Here is a 20,889-nt window from a genome sequence, read left to right as displayed (position 1 = left end):
TTATGCCAGTAGCTTGAATGAAATCCCAAAAAAGGATATTTTATAGTTACAATGTTGTATCACTATTCTGCAAGCCTTTAGCAGAAGCAAAAGAGGATAAACAAATACATGGCCGTGATACAATGGCCTATATGGTATCTGAGGAATGCAATGTCTCCGTCCAACATCTTCAATGCCTCCAAGATGGTAAGCCTTAAAGCAACTGTCACACAAGCACACAAAATTCCTACCAGAATGAATTTCTCCATGATCCCTCTGGGTTTGGAATTGGGATCTCCATACTTCATTTGCTTATCCAAAACTTTTTCTATCTGACCAGCTTTGACATGAGACCAAGGCCAATCAGTAAGCACCAATGCTTGTAGTGACGCTGTGGATGACAAATCAAGCCCGTTCCACTCATTGTCTCCAGAACCTCCATCCCAAAGCTGTAAACATCGCTCTTCTCCATCAGCTGCCCATAGAGGGCATCCTCTGAAGCCAGGCAACCATGGTGTCCGGCAACTCTTGTAGCAAGATGAGATTGCACTTGCCTACTCTGCTTTACCAGTCCAAAATCCTCGCCCATATTGTCTAATCCAACAGTATGTTGGTGGCTTTAACATCCCTGTGTTAGATGGCAGGTTTGATACTATAGCTATGTCACAAATATCTCTGACATTTTCAAAATATAGTGATTTTATTGCAATATTTTGATAAAACGATAAAATTCTGAAATAATCCCAAGAATTTTAAAAATATAGCGATATTTTCATTTACCGCGATAATATTATGATATTTCTATGCAGTTTTTACGATGTTTTTTTATTATATATTATTATATTTTTAAAATATTTTTAATTTATCCACTTTTCCCGATATTTTTATCATCTCTCCCTTTCCTACGGGTCGCCCGTGTCGCCATTTTTTGTGATCCGGGTCGCGAACGACCCACATTTAGGGTCACTCCGTATCTCTGGTCGAAGGAAGGGTGACCCTGGTAATATTGATCTTATCATGGTTCATCAATCCGAGTGATTTCATTAGAATTGGCATAGTTATATGAAGCCCAAAATACTCAACACAGTTCAGTTGGCTTATACATAACTAAGAATATTTTGGTAAATTGCTTTTTGTTTTGTTTTATCACATGCATATGTAAGCCATTAGAATCAGACGGTCCGATTCATTTTTGAAAATTTTGATTTATATTCAAGATCTGCAAAATATTCAGATCCCTCGGCAAATTAAAAAACAAATCATACTTTTGTAAGATTCAATCATAGTTTTGAATTTCGACCGAAATCGAAAATTTCGGGTTTCAGTGGATACCGAAATCGAAATCGATAAAACCTGAAATGGTATTTTATTTCGGGCGAAATTTCGCTCGAAAATGAAAGAGAAAATCAAGGAATTTAATAAATAAATAATATTTTCCCAAAATTTCGGTCGGTAATTTCAACCGAAATTCAGTATGGAATAAAATATCCTTTTTTAACCCGAAATGGTATTTTATTTTGGGCAAAATTTTGAAAATTTAGCCCCAAAATTGAGTTTTTCTGAAATTTCGCCCGAAAATGAAGGAGAAAATCGAGGAATTTAATAATTAAATAATATTTTCCTGAAATTTAGGTAATTTCAACCGTAATTCAATATGGAATAAAATATTCTTTTTTTTTTAATGTTACGGGATTTCGGCCCCTACCGAAATGGGTTCTGAAACTGAAATTTAAAAGCATGGATTCAATGTGATTTATTTATGTAGTTTTATAGGGCTTTGCTAACTAGTTAGGGAACATTAGTGTATTATTTTTAATTATGTATCTTTGAAATAACATATTGCATATAGTTGGTACATAAGGATTATTATTTGCTCAGATAACTAAGATTTAGCACCTTAATAGCATGGGCTATGACATATAGAGTCAGAAAATAAATTATGCTCATTAATGAGGGAAAAGCTTGCATGAGGAAGGCTGAAAACCGAATGACAAAAAAATAAAATAAAAAAAATACAAAGGAGTTGGAAAGAAAGAAATAAACCAAGTGGATCAAAGATGATGAGATCGTTAGGGGCCTCCTAGTTTTGTATATATGGATGACAATCTCATCATGGTCTTCAAGGAATATGAGGAAACTAATATTATTTTGGAAGCCATCAAAATTAAATATGATACCACATTAGAAACAAATGTTCATGTGCTCCTTCATAGTTATAGCACTTGTACTATGAAGGAGTGGGACAACATGATTGATCACGTCAATACTAAATAATATGTTGGTGATGTCTAAGGACTTGGCCGGAGTGGGAACTTAGATTTTTAAGAAAACATAAGTCTCTGTTCACTTGTTTTCCCGGGAAAGGAAAAGAAAATGTTTCTAGGGAATCTGTGCAGGAAAAGGTTTTCCTGGACTGTTTCTGGACTATTCACTTGCACAGGAAAATGTTTCCAGGGAAACTGCTTGCCCTTTCTTTTTTGCACTAGTTTTCCAGGGAAACGAAATCCGTGTGTTTTTGGTCGGAAATGAAATCCCTAAAGAGGGGGGAAATGGGCTTTTCCATGTCATTTTTTGACTTATTGCAGAAATTCCACATGTATAATTCTATTTTCACTGGAAAGTAAGAGAGCACTAGAATTCTGTCTTGTCAAGGTCTTGTCAAGGAAAAAAGAGGCTGTTTTTCAGGGATTTGCTTTCCAGGGAACGCAAGTGAACATAGCCTAAGTGGAAATTATTATGAATATTTTACCTCGTCATGAAATATAATTGGCGCCTCAATAAGGCCATCACAATAAATATTAATATAAAGGAGTTTCTTGCATTCGAACCTGAATTATAAGCAAGGGATGAGAGACTCGATTCTACAACGTATTGTGGAAGTCATAGAAACGTAGGAAACGTTGAGTAGAATCAAGGCAAAGAACAGTTCAATGCTGGGAGGTGGACTTTGGAGCCACCAAGCATATAAGAAAGCATAGGAAAGGTCTTGTCAAAATATATGATGTTCCAACACTAGAGCAAGGGATTTACATGGGAAACAATACCACCAATGTGCGGAGTATTGATACCTACCATATTAACCTTAGATGAAGGGATCTCATATTCCGTAATGTGTTGTATACTTGTATGTGAGGGTGAGCCTTGGCGCGACGGTAAGGTTGCTCCATTCTGACCTGGTGGTCATGGGTTCGAGCCACGGAAACAGCCTCTCTTCAAAGCAGGGATAAGGCTACATACATCTAGCCCTCCCCAGACCCGCAATGGCGGGAGCCTCGTGAACTGGGGCCGCCCTTTTTTTTCTTTTTTTTTTTTTCTTTTTTTTTGTATATAGTTGTATGTACGAGAGATGAGGTAGAATCTTCTATCGTTGACAAAAACAATATCAAATCATGACTTTTAACTTAGAAAATGGGGGTAACTAAAATTTAACTAAAATTCTAGATAAGACTTGAGAGATGGAATTTCATTTACTCGGGACAGTAAAATATAAAATAAAAAAAATCATAATACCCATATTTCATAAAAAACAACCAAAGTACCCCTATCTCATAGAAAATGACCAAAATATCCCACGTCATTGAAAATGACAAAAATACCCTTATTTCATAAAAATCCTTATACTATATATAAAGCGTGAATCAGGGGTTAAAGTCATCATCACTTTTGCATTATTTGCATTCATGTCCCACATTCCAGCACAATATCTTTTGCACAGACATTTCTATTTTCCTTAAGGGTATTCTCGGCATTCATTTGGGCAATAAATACCCTAGCAATTCCCTATTTTGCCCTCAAAGATAACTCCAAACATTGACTATTTTTCTACCCAGACACGTCAAAGCCTAAATCCTTACCAACCTCAATCTTTTAGAACACAACAAATACTCTACCTCATTGGAAATGACTAAATTGCCCTTTTCTCACGAAAAAATGACCAAAATACTCTTACTCCACAGAAAATGACCAAAACACCCATACACAGATTGTGTATCCATAGTAGTTTGAGAAAAAAATATCAAAATATAAGACATTAAATAATAAAATAATTTAAAAATTCTAGAATACTTTTGTATACTCATATCTCCTAAAATAACCAAAATACCCTAATCTCATAGCAAATGGCATAAATACCCTTATCTTATGAGAAAATGATCAAAGTCCACCACCTCATCAAAATATGACCAAAGTACTCCAATCTTTTAGAAAATGGCAAAAATACATTCATCTTTCATTTACCCATACCTCTTTAGGGCATATGGGTAATTTGATCATTTTTCTTTGATACGGATACTTTGGTAATTTTCTATGAGAGGGTATTTTTGTCATTTTACATAAGATAGGTATTTTGGTCATTTTCTATGAGATACGGGCATTATGATCATTTTCTTTGAGGTGAATAAATTTTGGTCATTTTATATGAGCTAGGGTTGCTCCAACTGTGGTGGGTGTCCTTCACTTAATCATCCTTGTACATGATTTACTCCTTGATAGTATGAGATTGTTTCACCTCCGTCGCGACGAAGCGCGTCGCATTCACTCTTCTCACTCTTTCTTTTAAGAGTCTCACTTCACTTCACTTCACTCTTTTCACTCCATCGCGAGCTTCCTGAACTCCCAACTTCCATTGAAAAAACGGAAATGGATAATTCAACCGCGTCCCAATGTGACCATCGATAGTTTTCTCTATGGAAATGGAATCACAGGTCCTATCTTTCTCAATTCATCGATCGATGATCACCGTCTTTGAAAGGTCTGGTTTGGTGAATCAGGAGGATATGTAGCTCGACGGGAGGTCAAGAGTTTGGTCCGGCGGAAAAACGAAAGTCGTCCGTCTCAAGTGATACGTCAATTGCTCAGTAGTGCTTCGCTACTTCTCTAGGTGATGCGATTCGTCGCGACGGAGGTGAAGCGATCCTCGGTAGTAGAGGGTGAAACAATTAACATATAAAAACAATTCCATGATAGAAAGCAAACTCGACAGAGATAAACTAATTCACGACAAGCTATCCATGAGAAATTATATGATGGGTGGCTGTACAAACCCATATTTTTCAAGAAGTCCGGATGATACGGCCCACTCCATAGGATGATCCAAACTGTCCATTTGTTGTGCCACAACTAGATAGGTTGTGCCCCTTTCCTATAGATCAGAGGGTTAGGAAATGATTATTTTTTTGGAGTAGGACCTATCTAAGCTGTGGAGGGACAAATGGACGGTTTGGATGGAGTGGACTGTACCCCTTACATTTGAAAAAAGCGGGCCATCATATAATTTCCATCTGCTATCAATCTATCATCCCCTTAATCCGGGACAAAGTCTTATTCAAGGTTTAGATTATGAGGACAAAGTAAAACAATGTTATCAGAATAATAGAATAGAATTTTGGATTGACTAGGCCAGGCAAAGAAGATTAGAAGAAGCAGAGAAGAAACAGGGACGAGGGATTCCAAAGGGCAAAAGAGCAGAGAAAAAGTTCAGATTTCCACCCCCCCTCGTCCTCCTCAATCCATCCCCCTTCGCAAGGACGAGGACTCAATCCTCACCGTCCGATTCCCCTCCAAACCCCCATCAATCCGATTCCAATCCCTCACATTTCTTTTCTTCCCATTCTCTAGTTTCCCAATCAGTTTGTCCCCAAACCCAAAAACCTAAATTTGGATCTTCTCAAATTGATCAAAATTAGGTCAATTTTGCCCTAGATCTGTACAAAAAAAATGGATGATTTTCCTGGTCTACTAGCTAGGGATTTCGGATTCAAACCCCAGGTAAAACCAGCCCCAATGTCAGCTTCAAAAGGAGGGATTGGATCAGGATCTAGAAAATCGGGTTCTGCTTCTATTCTTGAAGATCATGATGGGTTGTTTGGAAATCAAAATTCGCAAAATTATGATATTTTAGGGGGTTTTGGTGATGTGTATGGTGGACCCACCAAGTATAATTCTTCTACTTCTTCTTCATCTGTATCTGCTTTTGGTTTTGAGTCCGTCTTTCCGAGTTCTAAGGATGTGGATAAATCTTTTTCTCTACCTGTTTATGATAAACCTGTTTATGATGATGATATCTTTGATGGGGTCCCTGGTATGAAAAGCTCGGCGGGTTCTGTTAAGTATGAGGATATATTTGGGTCAATCTCTTCGCCTCCCAAAACTGCGTCTTCTTATGATGATCTTCTAGATAATTTAGGTAGAATGGAGCCAGAGCGGTCTAGAGAAGCGGAGCCTGAGGTGTCTGGTTTTGATGATTTGATTCCTGGGTTTGGTGGGAGTAGTCCTCCACAGGACAGGTAATGTTTTGATGATGAAATTTGTCTGTTATTCTTTTGTTTGAGTGTTTGATTTTGTATTTAGGCTTATAGTTCTCTTTGTAATGTTGTTTTGTCATGTAATTAGATCAACATCTCAGTTGAATGCTTTATCATATTTTGGTTAATGCATTAGTTTAGGAGATCCTGCTAAATTTTTCGGCTGTTAGTTAGCATTTGTATCAATTGTTGAGGACAATACAAATGAAAGATTTCTCAGTGGCAGCTATTTTTTCCATGCATTTTACTGTTCACAGCTATAATTCCTTTAATATTTTCATCCATGGATGATGGGTCTTGCTTCTTTAGTATTGTCATTCTTTTCAGCATTTGCTTTTTTCATCTTCTTTTTAACCTTTTGTTTTGAATGATGATAAATTTTATTAAGAAAAAAAGGAAGGAAATTACACGGCCTAGGTGGTCAGAAGTCAGAACAAAGGAAAAGAAGGGAAGAAACTGAAAAGAAGAGCGCAAAACATAACAAGATCATGGGATGGAAATTAAAAAACTCTACCCTAGTTCTATCCACCCATATATGGGCCAAACAGACAGCCCTGCTATTGGCCGACCTCCTGACATGACAGAAACAAACACGGTGCCCTCCAGCTTATCTTAAATCTCTTCAATAAAATCTGCAAACTTCCTAGGGGAGCGGCTTCTCCATTCTAGCCATTTGATGACATTGAGAGAGTCCCCTTCAACCATCAACCTGCTCAACTCATCAATCTGAGTTACTCTGATTGCCTGCAGCACTGCCCTGACCTCTGCTTCATTGGAATCCTCGATACTGATTGGACCGAAAAAAGACCATAAATTAATACCATCCTCATCTCTTAGGAGACCCTATACCGACTGGGCCAGCATTTTCGATGCTCGTACCATCAAAATTTAGGTTTGCCATACCAAGATCCGAATGGCTCCAATGGGGATATGGCGTTCCCCCCTTTCCTTTGCAGCATAGATTTCCTTTTAGCAGTGCCTGAGATCCGCAGTTTAGGTGAACCTTATTTTTTGCAGTGGAGGTGAACGCACTTTTTGTATATGAACAGACCTTCTAGAATGAAGTTAAAAACACAATACGACAACATTTAGAGGTAAAAGCAAAAGTATTGAGTTTTTGAGGGGTGTGTTGTTTAATAGAATCATCCTATGGGCTACCTTTGATAAGTTGTTTCATTGGGTTGCAGTGTTTCTTATCCAGCCTTGAGTATCTTGATAGGGTTATACCTTGGTGGTCTCTCCTTTCGTTGACTATCAACCTGAATTTTGATGGCTCTAGCATAGGGAACTAGGGTTCGACAATGAACCATGAAGATTATATGTGGTTTGTCTTTTCGGGCACTCTTGGTGTGAAGGACTCAAACGAGACAGAGGTGCTGTATAGGTCTAAGGGAAAGAATCATGTTATTCACATCGTTCTCTGTAGACCCTTACCTAATTGAGTCAGATTCACTAAAATTATTAGGTGTATGCGATCATAAAATGAATATCCTTGGTGATTAGCAGCTGGATTATGAATCTCTAGAGCTTATATCCATGGTTTTAAATTTTGGTCGAAATATTTCATTTCGGCGGAAATATTTTGATTTCGGCTCCTACCCGAATGAAATCCACTTGGATTAAAAAGAAAACAGATTTCACCCAAAACTTCAAGATTTCGTTAATGTTTTGGTAGAAATATGCGAAACATGCAACTATTTAGATTTAAAAAAAAACAAAATTTATGTCAAAATGGACATTTCGACGGAGACCTGACAAAAATCAGCTCTACTTGCAGAAAAGATAAGAATAACGATATTCCTTTAAGACATCTAAAATAATAACAATAAATAAAAGGAAAAACTATTGGTGAAGAATCTTACCTGGATTTTGGTCGTATTTTTTACCAAAATGTTTCCATGATTTTACAAGATTTTGGCCAAAATTTTGTACTGAAATTGAAATGTTTCTGTTTTGCTTATGACCCAAACTGAAACCGAAATTTAAAGCCTTGCTTGGAGCCAACCTCTAGATATCATTTCATCATGTGGGTATGGATGCTAATGCAAAGGCTGATTCGCTAGCAAGATGTGGCCTAAACAGATAAGTCTTGGTCATTAACTATGGTTTCCAATTGTTGATGAGGGGATTAAGTGTCTGTACTCTGTAAGATCTTTGATCCCACATGCAATGATCTTCATGGTGTTGTTGTTGACGTTTACCTTAAACAAATTTTGAATTATGCCTACCTCTTGGAGTTGCTCCCAGCTCACACTGGTGGCAGAGGTGCCTTGAGGTTCTACGAGCTTGAGCAATACGAGCTGAAAGGTTCCCATAGTGTTTTGAGGGCAAGGAACATATATGCCTAATCAGAGCCCTATTTATTGTCATAGAAGTTGTTCCTTTTAAAGATTATGGTTCTCTAGTCTTTGTATTCTATTCAAGAAACAATCTAAGCAGAAGTGTCACAACAATGATGGTGGGGTTGCAATTTGAAGGGCATATTGTTGATGCTTTTGCAAAGGTGTTGGGTCATAAGATATAACTTTACATATATCTTACTTGGGGTTGCTATTGGGCTTTGGAGTTTTGAAGTCATGGACCTATTTCAGTACTCATTACATAATTATATTTACATAAATTGCATGTGAAATGTGGTTTATGTACTACTTATGCATATTTAGAAGAGGTATATGTGAAATGTGTTATGTACTGAATTATTACATGTGCGATAGCGCATGTCACTAAGTGTTAAGTTATGAAACCATTATGAATGGATGTCTTGCTTATGTGATGATTTCCAAGTGTGTATTTGTGTTTATTCTAGCAATTCTTGAAGTTTTATCTTAAAATTCTATTATTTGCATATGTATCCATACATTTCCGTGATTTTAGAAGATTTCCACCAAAATTTCTAAGTGAAACCAAAACGTTTCCTTTTCTATGGCGACAGAAACAGAAATTTAAAACCTTGCTAATTTATTCCATAGCATGATAATACCAACTAAATTAGAAGCATGCATTATGTATGTTAGCATTGACATGTTTTGGCTATACGTATAGCCTTTGTAAGGTTACATGGCGGCTAATTATGCTGTCTAAGATAAAAAATTATGCTGCTTTTGTACTTTTTGAACGTAAACCTTTCTGGCATGTTTTGGTCACCTTGATTTTCTGATGATGAGGACTAACTTGCTAGAAATTTTTTTTTTTTTTGAATGGTAAGACTCATGCCAAGTTGATGGAGTAAAAAGAGGTAGGGGCAGATCGAAAACAACTTGGGTAGAAACGGTGAGAAAAGACTTGAGGGCTAGGAACATAACAGAGAACATGACCCTGGATAGGATAGAATGGAAGAACATGATCCATGTAGACGAACCCAACTTGTGTCAGGATTAGACTTAGTCAATTTGAGCTTGGTAGATCCTTTCACCTTCTTCATGAATATTTTCTGAAGGATTCATTAGCCGACCCCAACTAGTTTGGGACAGAGGCTTAGTTGAGTTGAGTTGAGTTGGTAGGACTTACTTGCTAGATTAGACACAAAAAGCTTATAGAACTCAGATTTATTCTTATGAAAAAGCAAATAAAGGTTTCAATTCTTCTAGTTAATGTTATCAGTAGCTGTTTTTCCTTCTCTTATTTTTCTTTGCCTATTTGTTCTACCTTGTCGTTGTAGTTCCACTTTTAAGTTGTTTTTTTCTGCTTTCACTGTGAAGAGTTTTACGTTATCTTCTCAACATTACAATTATAACCAACTGTGGTAGATGCTCTACTCTATTTATCTGGCATACTTGAGCTCATGGTAGTTAATCTACTTGGAATCACAGTGTGTAATTCATATGAAGTTAATGTTTGAAATGAACTCCCCAATCATCAATGGAGATATTCTTCACTGCATAACTAGATTATGGTATTGCTCCTTCAATTTTATTTTTTTCGAAAAACTTATCAGTAACTTGTTTAGAGTTCCATGTTTCTCATCAGGTACATTCGGTTCTATACATTCTTATTTCTGTGTGACCTTGTTTATGTAAGAAGTCGGTCCATTTTGTTTGATTCTTCATGACAGAACCCGTTCATTCAAAGTTTTGCCCTGTCAAAGGTACTTTTTGCTATATAATTCACATTATTATCTCTAAAACATTATAACGTTTGGACAGGGGGCCTTCAGAGATAAATCGGCCCAACCAATCAACTGCTTCTTCAACTAAACCAGCCTCCAGCTTATCGGACGATCCTTTTGTCATTTTAGAATCGACTTCGGACCCACCACATTCCTCCACAGGTGGTAAGGGATTTGAATCGACGTTTAGTACTCCCATTACCTCTGGCAGCACAAAAATTGACAGTTCATCTGTTAGTGAGGGAGTATTTGATCCCTTTGATGGACTAACAAAATCAATGCCCTCATTTTCATCCGAGTTTAACAATACGAAGGATAAAAGTCCTTTAAAGGCTAGACAAAACATGAGCTCTTCACATACTACAGCTGGCAATGAGACAACTGAGAAACCAGCAACAAAGAACTTTGAGAACAGAACACATAAGCAAGTGCCTGTTGACAATTATCGAGAATCTCACGAAACACTGTTTGACATGCCAACAGGTTCATCAGGTTCTCGTGCTTTTTTCCCGTCAGATGCAAATGCTAATTCTGCCGAGACAAATTCACAGGTAGACGTGTCTCCAAAATCTGAAGAAAATTTGGAAACAGGTGATGTATGGCTTACTGTTTCCGAGATTCCTCTCTTTACACAACCTACAATTTCTCCGCCGCCTTCAAGGCCCCCTCCTCCATTTGTCGTTAAACCAGCAAGAGTTTCCATGACACACAAAAGTTCTGCTGGTTTAAATTCAAGAGGGAAGGTTACTAAATCTTCAATTGATGAACTTGAAGCCTTTGCCATGGGTAGGTCACAAACTTATGCCGATGAACACACAGATATTGTTTCCAGCGAAGAAGAGATGGAGACAAATTCGGCTGCTGCAACTATGAAGGAGGCTATGGATAGAGCTGAGGCAAAGTTTAAACATGCCAGGGAAGTGAGGGAGAGAGAAAAAGATACAAAAGCTATGAAAGATGGTCAAGAGCGAGAAGAGAAAGAGAAACAGGAAAAATTAGATGAGGAACAAGAACAATGGGAAAGGGAAGAGAAAGAGAGAGAACAAAGAAGAGTTGAAAAAGAGAGGGAGAGACAGAGGGAAATCGAGAGGGAAAGGGAGAAAGCGAGACAAGCTGTGGACAGGGCTACAAAGGAAGCTCGGGATAGAGCAGCTATTGAGGCTCGGCTTAGAGCTGAAAGGGCGGCTGTTGAGAAGGCAAATGCTGAGGCACGGGAACGGGCAGAGCGGGCTGCAGTTCAGAGAGCAGCAAATGAAGCACGTGAAAGGGCAGCTGCTGAGGCAAGGGAACGCGCAGAGAGGGCAGCGGCCGAAGCAAAGGAAAAGGCACGGGAGAGGGCGGCGGCAGAGGCTAGGGATAGGGCAGCGGCCGAAGCAAAGGAAAAGGCACGGGAGAGAGCGGCTGTGGAGAGGGCTGCAGCAGAAGTACGGGTTAGGGCAGAACGAGCTGCAGTTGGTAGAGTTACTGCTGAGGCTCGAGAAAGGGCTGCTGCTGTTGCAAGAGAGAGGCAACAGAAAAATGAGAATGATATGGATTCCATTTTTGGTACGGGTGCTCGACCAAACAGTGCACCAAGGCAAAGGGCTACTACTGCCTCTGTGAGTACCTAATCTTGTGATGGAAGCATTATCTTTAGGGAAAAGTGTTTCTAGTACGTTGGACCTGATAAATTATCTGGTCCATCGACCAGAAATAGAGTGGTCCCATGTTGTTTGGGTGATGCAAACCATTCATTTGATGGGCCCTGACATAGATAGGTAATAGGTTGTTCCCAAATAATCATCTCCATAGGATCACCCTAACCCTTTGATTTGTGGAGGTTAAAATGGACGGCTTTAAACCTCCACAAATCGAAGTGTTAGGATGATCCTATGGAGAGGATTTTTTGGGCACAACCTATTACCTATCTATGTCAGGGCTCATCAGATGAATGGTTTGGATCACCCAAACAATGTGGGTGCACCCTATTTTTGGTCGATGGACCAGAAAATGTGAGCCCCTTATCTTTATTATTGTTGTGATATCAACAAAATATCATCCACTTGCTGGATGTTTCAGGATCCTGCTTTTGACCCCAAAGTTCAGAACCAAGGAAGCTTCGAAGGGGCACGAAGGACGTCTTCTGGAATTCCATCTAACATCAGAAAGGCATCTTCTACGACAAATATAGTGGATGACCTGACTTCCATATTTGGAGGTATCATCATTGTGGAATTGTTACTTTCACTAGAAAGCTCTGCAACATGATGGACCGCTCTTGGGGCATTCTTTATCTTGAAGCTAATTGGTTCAACTGTTGTTTGTTGAAAAGCTGCGCCATCATCCGGAGAATTTCAAGAAGTTGAAGGCGAAACTGAAGAAAGACGAAGGGCCAGACTGGAGAGGCACCAAAGGACGCTTGAGCGTGCGGTATATGTTTTCCCTTATAATATTGCCCATTCCTATGATGAAGATAACTGCATTTTTACATACATATAGCATACACACTGCTACACACACACACACACACACACACATATATATATATATATATATATATATATATATATATATATATATATATATATATATATATATATAGAGAGAGAGAGAGAGAGAGAGAGAGAGAGAGAGAGAGAGAGAGAGAGACAGAGATGGTTTCTGCGCTCGAGAACAGAAACAGGGGGGGGGGGGTGATCCAAAGCATTCATTTAGAAGGCCCCATCATGGATGGGGGGCCTACCAAAAATCAGCTCCATTGGATCACCAATGGGTGTCCATTTATGGGGCCAAAAATGGACAGATACTGTTTGTCCACAAATCTGTCCATTTTTGGCCTCACAAATGGACACCCTAAGGTGATCTAATGGAGCTGATTTTTGGTGGACACCCTACCCATGAAAGCGCCCATCAAATGAATGCTTTGGATCCGACCCAAAATGTGGCCCCACTCTCTTGTGTGTGTGTGTTTGTGTGTATTTTCCTTTCAGAGTGAATGGCTATCCAATGGTGAAAAACTACATGTCTTTGTCATCAACTTCTGATGCTTAGATAATTTATTGAGTCTATATGTTCAGGCAAAAGCACTGGCCGAGAAAAATGAACGTGACATTCAAACACAAAGGGATCAGGTGGAGAGACAGGTATGCCTTCTTGACACTGCAATGCTGCTGAGCTGTACTGTTATGATAGTGAATTATAGATCGGTTCTCTAAATTTATTATTTTCTAATGTGATTTTGGATTTCCACTATTTCCTGAAATATAATACTTTCTTAATTAGCCATTCAAAAAATAATAATCTTAATTGTCCTTCTTCCATACGTACATGCACACATGCATATGCACATTCACATATTTTGTCCTAGTGCCTGAGATTTTGGATTTTGCTTGGTTTCATGTTTGGGTGTTTTCAGTTAAGCTAATTATCATTTTTCTTTTGTTCTGCACTGATTTCAGAGGATTGCTGAAACACTGGATTTCGAGATAAAACGGTGGTCTGCAGGAAAAGAGGGCAATTTGCGCGCTTTGCTATCGACATTGCAATATGTGGGTTAATCTTTGAAAATTTGCCTGATATTTACCGAATGTCCGGACTGCAATATTATGCATATTTATATGAGTTTGATTTCGCGATAATTTTGTATGAGTGAAGTCAATCTGTCCTTTCTCTCTGGTCTCTTTCTTGCTGTGTTTCAATCATGGATTTAAACTTCGGTTTTAAAAAGTATTATTTTAATATTTTGGTAATTTCTGGCCGAAATTCCAGAAAAATTATATATTTTTGAAAAAAAATCAATTTAACAAAATTTCAACCTAAATTTCCGAATTTTCGACTGGCTGAAATCTGGGAAATCCGAAATTTTGGATTTCGTAAAATTTCGGTTTCGGTCCCGACCGGAATTTCGGATTTCGGTCAAAATTTAAAACCACGGTTTCAATCATATATTTTTCCCTTATTGAAATAGCTTGAAAATGCACTTATTCTACATGCAGTAGGCCTAAAATGTGCATCTTTTGCACAGATCTTATAACTTCTCGCCTAAAGTTTCTACAAACTGAGAAACTTAAGAAATTTCATATGCAGTTTCAGTAGGATTTTAGTATGATGAGTATCGTTAATGGAGTTTATATTAAAGTTATATATTTCATCAAATGACATCAAATTTTATTTAACCCTGAATAATTTTAAAATTTAATGAATATAATTATTTATATCCTAATTAGTATCCTTTTATCTTGTACATTATGTGCAGGTGCTTTGGCCTGAATGTGGATGGCAGCCAGTGTCTTTGACTGATTTAATTACTGCTGCGTCAGTAAAGAAAGTTTATAGAAAAGCAACCTTGTGCATCCATCCTGATAAGGTGCAACAGAAAGGTGCCACTCTTCAACAAAAATATATTGCAGAGAAGGTGTTCGATCTCCTTAAGGTACTTCATGAATTATGTCTAGATGTTTATGTCATTTATCTGCTTCATAATAATTTTTTACTCTTGTGAAAAACTTAAGTAACTGAAGTTTGGCCTCATCTATTGCCTATTTATTATGCGGTTTGATCGATATGAGATTACCAGGTACAAAATGGGATATCAGACACCTTGAGTTGTAAAACTATGCTAATGAGTAATTCGAGGGCCGATGTAGAATTCCTAGGGGATGCTCCTGCATCACACCTCCACCATATGAAGATTCACCTTTGGGAGAAGGATAGAGACTACGACCATCCACAAATTTCTTGGCGCTATGACAAGCAAGCTCAGCCTCTATCTTCAAGGCTAGTTGATAAGCATCATTGACCCTCAATGATTAGTGCATTTCAACCTCATCATAAATAGGGAACTTCAAACCATTAACATACCTTGCCACAAGTTGATCTTCACTTTCTTGAATATCATTACGAGCCATGAGTTTGTAAAACTCTTCGGTGTAGTACAACACATTCTTGGATTCTTGGCATAGGTTGTTGAATTTCAATGGAAGAAATTTCTTCTTAAGCATAAACTTCATTTTCTCCCAAGAAGAAATCTTACTCTTTCATTTGCGGATCCTCATCTCTTGAACTTTGTCCTACCATGTCGAAGCGTAGCCACGCAGCCTTGTAGCCACAATCTTGGCACGTTGGCTTTCAGGTATCTCCTCGTAATCAAATAACTTCTCAATGGCACAACCATTCAAGAAACGCCATAGGTTGAAGACGACCATGGAACTTTGGCAAGTCAATCTTAACAGTGTTGAAATCTCGATAGAACCTTCCCAACATAGCCTCCTTATGATTATTGGTGAAGGGGTTCATATCAGACTCATCACCAGAATTTCTACGGCTTCATCCACCACGCTCACTATGAGCTTCTTGGCGTTCAAGTCACATGATAAGTTGCTCAACTTGTCTTCGAAGTGCTTAAAGTTTATCATCTCTTTCATCTCTCAAATCTTCCATCATTTGGTTACCGCATCATCCTCTACCTCTCCGTGCCACGATGAAAAAGAAGCAAAGTGAAGCTAGCCTGAGAAGGTAACATTAGTTTTGATATCAGATGATGCTGGTGGTTAGGAAGAAGAAGAAAGTAGAACACAAGAACAAAACCAAGAGAAGAAGGAAACGAGAGCAATGCTCAACCAAATTGATATATTATCAATAATATAAGTTTGTACAAAATCCCCCAACTCCATCTCATAGAACACATTATATAGAATTCTTATATAGGGATCTCCACACAACATTAACTACTACAATTCTTAACACCACAACTTACTAGACTTTCTTCCTGTCCTATGAGTGGAGTGCTCATTAGAGGGACCGAACGGAACGACTCTAAGAAGAGAGCTGTAGTCCTATTCCTATTAGTAGAGTATAGGCCTTTCTCATGAAAACCTTATATTCCTGAGGAGGCTCTACTCCGTGGAAACTCTCTTTAATGGAACTTTAGATTTAGCTGGTCGTGACCAAGAAACCACCGGTTTCGCATGGTGGGCTGGGCCGGGAGATCTATACGGAATCATCTACTTATTGAGGAATTTACTCTTTCTTTGACTTGCTCGACCGGGCGGACTTCGTGCTTGTTTTGTTTCACTCTTTTTTTTAAACTTGACTCGCTTCGCTCTCGAAATGCTGATGTGGGGCTTTCGACATAAAACAAAATTGGCTTCAGCCTATACGGCTTGGCTTCGTTGTCGCTGATGACTTGTATTGTAGTCGTAGTCTTGTAGTTGGCCCGGAATGCCTCTCTAGTCTTTCTATCGTCTATATACACCTCAAGCTAGAAAAGACAAGAAAGCAATACGCCTAAAGAAAGTAAGGCTAGGGAAACAAGAAACAAAACTTACTAGACTTAGTTAATGAAACTCAACTTACAAGACACTAGTTCATGAAGCACAACTTACTAGACCACTTAATGAAATACAACTTACTAGGACTAATAAATGAGTATAGAAAAAGTCTTTTTAGCATTTATTTCAAAACAACCTTGGGTACCCCACCCAAGCTCCCAAGTTGGCACTGCATCAATGATCCTAACCCTCCGACTTGTAGGGTTCTAAAATGGAGGACACATTATACAAACATCTGCAGATCAAAGGGTTAGAATCATCTTATTGACATGATTTTGGGGGCACGACCTATTTAGGTCAGGGCCCAGCTGATGAACGGTATGAATTATGCAAACATGTTGGAACCATATACTTTACTTGCTTGTACTTGGCCCGAATAATGAGTGTAAAATAAATTGAGGATTGCTATCATCAATACTAGGGTATTCTTTTATTTTTTTTGAAAAATAAAGAGGGTACTAGGGTGTTCTAATCGCACCATATGCTTATTCCAAAAATCCCACAGATCGACTGATCTTTATCCTTTGTTTGGTATGCTTTACATAGATGATTATAGAAGAAAATGAAAATGGTACACATTCATGAGAGATTCTCCAAAACTTAAAGGGTTGGCGAGCAGATGAATAGACTGGATCATCAAATGGGAGGGCCCAGTAATAGATTGGCTTCCTGCAAGATGGTGCTGGTTTTTGTGGCTCTGCCCAGTGTTTGTGATTTTTACTGATTTTGAAACAGCAATCATCTTTGTAATCATGCTTTTGGTCGTTTTAAATTTTGGTTTCAGTTTCGGTTTCAGTCGCCATGGAAACGGAAACGTTTTGGTTTTGGTTGGAAATTTCAGCCGATATCCTGTAAAATTTAGGAAACATATGATTTTAAAGATGAAACTTGAGGAAATGCTAGAATAACTGCAAATATGCACTCAGAAACCATCACATAAGCAAAACAACCATCCATAATGGTTTAAAAACATCGTACACTTAGTGACAAACATTGTTGTGCATGTCTAATAATTTAGTCTATAGAAAATTTCACTATGTAATTCATATAAATTTTCATACATAATACATGTACCACAGCTTGCTTGCAATTCATACAAAATAAATGCACCATAGTTGGCATGCAATTCATATAAATATAATTATTTAATATATACTAATATAGTATACCACTATTACACTTGCCATTTTGGTTTATACATTTTGTTCTTTTCGATTTCGGTTTCGGTGTGGATGGAAATGGAAACATTTTGGTTGTTTCATGTCAATTTCGGTAGAAATTTAAAACCATGTTTTGGTCCACATTGTTTGTTTTATTACAAGGGGTTGGAGGTTGTGGTTTAGATCCTTTTTCCTTGTGGTTTACCCTTCTAGGATGTGAGACTTTCAGTGTCTCTACCCCAAGGCTCACTTGTGCATTTTAGTGATGGGGACATCTAGCTCGGTCACCCATGCTAATGATTTATCCTCTGGTTATTTTACGTGCATATGGAAAGGAAGGATCATCGAGGGTATAGATCCAGTTTTGGTTACAAGACAATCAGATTAATGTTCATTCCTCGATGATGTGCAGGGAAGAGTTTAGGGATGTAATGGTAGATTAACGGTACATTATGTGGCCTTTGTGTCATGATTTTAATGTAGCAGACTACTTATTTCCATTTCACCCTATCTTTTAAGAGACTAATGATTGATCTCTCCAAAGATCTACTGTCCATATTTTATTTAGTACTGGGATGTTTTGCTTTTGCCTACTTTGTAACTTGTTTTTTTAAATTTTTCATAAAGTCTTCCTACAATTATTGTATCTGACATTCATTTGACTAGGGGTGCAACTTGGGTCGGGCTCAACCCGAACCCGACAGGTTCAACCCGATTTTGGCTCGGGTTGGGTTGGCATTTTCTCGGGTTGGGTTGGGTTGGGAAAAGCCAACCCGATTTATTTTTGGGTTGGATTAGGGTTTGAGGCCCTGGCAACCCGACCTCCCTCCTCTATTTTTTTCATGATTTTCTTAGGATTGTGTTTTTTTCCTTGTATTTTTTTGTTTGGCCCTAGATGAACCCAAACCCAAACCGACTCAACCCGAACCCAACCCAACCCAATTTGGAGGCGGCTTGGGTTAGGGTTGACAGTCCTCAACCCGATGCTCGGGTTGGGTCGGGTTAGGGTTGAGGAAATGCTATCTTGGGTTGGGTTATGGACTTATGGTTGGCCTCAAGCCGACCCAACCCGACCTGAGTTGCACCCCTACATTTGACAGCAGCCCCTCCAATATTGTATGCCATTGTTTAGCTTACAGTACAGGATATGAGTTCCCGTGTGTATCATTGAATATCTGTGCTGTGACCCATTTGTTCTTCTCTAACAATAGTTCTTAGAACCTTGAATATCTGTGCCATGGTCTTTCACAAATATTTCATTATCGTGAGAAAGATCTAGATTGGGAAATCATAATAGCCCCTGTAGCCCTTGTAATGATATTAATTTTATTATTTGGTAATTATAATTGAATCAATGTGTGTTATTACTTAACACTAGAAACATGCAAAAACAGGAAGCCTGGAACAAGCTCAATTCAGAGGAGCTTTTCTGAAGACCTTAAAAGGCTTTGTTCAAGAACACTGAATTTGGTGATTTCGTGCGTGGGCCGGAAAGAAAGATCAGAGGTTTTAAGTTTTCTCTCTGCTGCTATATATTATGCATTTGTTCCGGTATGTTGCCTTCCCACAGTGCTTTCGATGTTTTCCCCTGTAAAAGAATTCTTTTTTTTCTTTTTTTTAATGTCAGGCTGCTGTAAATTGATACTGCATTGGGAATTCTGGGTTGAAGCTATGTATGAGGAAATGCCATTACCTGCTGATTCATGTGTAGATTAGTAGCAGGGTTTGATGGCATTGTTCATTCCTCTTCATTTGTTCATCCCATTTGAGTTATAAGAAGTTTTGTTATTCTTTTTTGTGATCATCAGGACCGTTTGCCTGAACGATCGAGATTGAAAGAATGTATTGTTTTCCTTCTTTTGTTTGCTGTAGAAACTTTTACGGAAATTTATGAAGAGTGCTCTGATTTTTTTTTTCCTGAACCCAAACTAGCATTGCAAGAATTTTTAACTGAACTATTTTGTTACTTCAAATAAAATTTCTGGGCAATATATATTTAATTTGAACTTCAAGACCCACATGAAATATACATATGCCCCTATGTTTGGTGGGTTATGGTTGGTTGCTCGTGTTGTGCTGACCAGATGAACGTTCTTGCTTTCTACATTTCCAAATACTAGATTATGGCAACCGATTGTGAGTGCCAAATCGGTTGCCATAATCTTAAGGCCCTGTTCGTTTAAGATTATTATGACAGCCGTCGTGAGCCCCCAAACCGATTATTGGACTGAAATTTCCAATAAACAATCAGGGCCCACCATTTGGTTTCAGCTGAGCAAACTCAGTGGGCCCACCATTTGGCTTCAGGTAGAGGTAGAAGAGAATACTCCGTGTCGTTTTACACGTTGGTGAATGTTAAATCTGCCCCTTTTTTTCTCTCCTCCCAGCCCCTTAAACGGTTGTGAAGTTCAACTGTAAACTCCTTCCTCTCCCTTTCCTCCTCCATTGTTGCCCTTACCCACCACCACCACCCCACGCCCTTCCTACTTGTCTCTCATCTCATTCTTTTGTCTTCTCTATCTCACTGACTCTCATCCTACCCTCTTCATTTGCTTGGTGTCAGCTTACTTGTTCCGAAAGTGCGTCTAATTGGCCATGGAGATGATGGAGTGGACTTTAAAAGATGGTCATGGGATTTGTCAAGGACTTTCCCAAAAAGGCATTTTGCGGCTGGCTATTGCATGAGAGCAGGCATCTCAAATGAATTAAGGCCTCGTTTGGATGCTGAGAAGATTTTGATTTGGATTTCTCACATTTGCATCCCTTTTTGTGTTGTGATTTGGATATGGATCAAATCCTTGGATATCAAAATCAGTGACTGACACTGAAAAAAATCAGATTTCCAAATATGCTGTGGATATAAGTAATTGGAAATCCACAGATCTGGCAGTTTCCTTCACCCTCTTTGCCCCTCAACCTCTTCCCTTTACTTAGGGCTATTCAATCTATATTGTATATAAACCTTATCACAGGTTAGTATATCTTACCTTCATTTCTTTTTTTATTGGTCCATCACTCAGACCACCTCGATAAAA

At 38.4% G+C, this 20,889-nt stretch overlaps 1 protein-coding gene and 1 pseudogene across 2 annotated transcripts; one reads left to right on the top strand and one right to left on the bottom strand.

Annotated features, from left to right (window-relative positions):
* Nucleotides 1-2,766, bottom strand: LOC143857674 (putative receptor-like protein kinase At1g11050 pseudogene; annotated as a pseudogene).
* A 2,555-nt stretch (nt 2,767-5,321) lies between these two features.
* LOC143857524 (auxilin-related protein 1-like) lies at nt 5,322-19,776 on the top strand. Of its 2 annotated transcripts, XR_013238688.1 has the most exons (9): nt 5,322-6,263; nt 10,424-11,984; nt 12,445-12,583; nt 12,698-12,795; nt 13,443-13,508; nt 13,824-13,913; nt 14,621-14,797; nt 19,249-19,360; nt 19,482-19,776. XR_013238688.1 is itself a non-coding variant. In XM_077367968.1 (8 exons), the coding sequence occupies exons 1-8, from the start codon at nt 5,695-5,697 to the stop codon at nt 19,285-19,287; spliced, it is 2,739 nt and encodes a 912-aa protein (XP_077224083.1). In that variant the 5' UTR covers nt 5,322-5,694; the 3' UTR covers nt 19,288-19,776. The 2 variants fall into 2 exon arrangements, 1 of the variants encoding a protein (XP_077224083.1); XM_077367968.1 differs by having other exon boundaries at nt 19,249-19,776.
* The last annotated feature ends 1,113 nt before the right edge of the window (nt 19,777-20,889 follow it).

The sequence above is a fragment of the Tasmannia lanceolata genome, unplaced genomic scaffold, assembly GCF_043159265.1.
Source record: "Tasmannia lanceolata isolate RefF3 unplaced genomic scaffold, GAP_Taslan_0.1 ptg000025l, whole genome shotgun sequence".
Taxonomy (NCBI): domain Eukaryota; kingdom Viridiplantae; phylum Streptophyta; class Magnoliopsida; order Canellales; family Winteraceae; genus Tasmannia; species Tasmannia lanceolata.
Note: the sequence above shows the minus strand (reverse complement) of the source record. Positions and strands in the feature narration are given on the sequence as shown.

Coding starts and splice junctions, on each gene's coding strand:
- LOC143857524 (XM_077367968.1), top strand. CDS start 5,695: ATGGATGATTTTCCTGGTCTACTAGCTAGGGATTTCGGATTCAAACCC. Junction 6,264..10,423: donor AGTAGTCCTCCACAGGACAG/GTAATGTTTTGA, acceptor ACGTTTGGACAG/GGGGCCTTCAGAGATAAATC. Junction 12,584..12,697: donor CCTGACTTCCATATTTGGAG/GTATCATCATTG, acceptor TTTGTTGAAAAG/CTGCGCCATCATCCGGAGAA.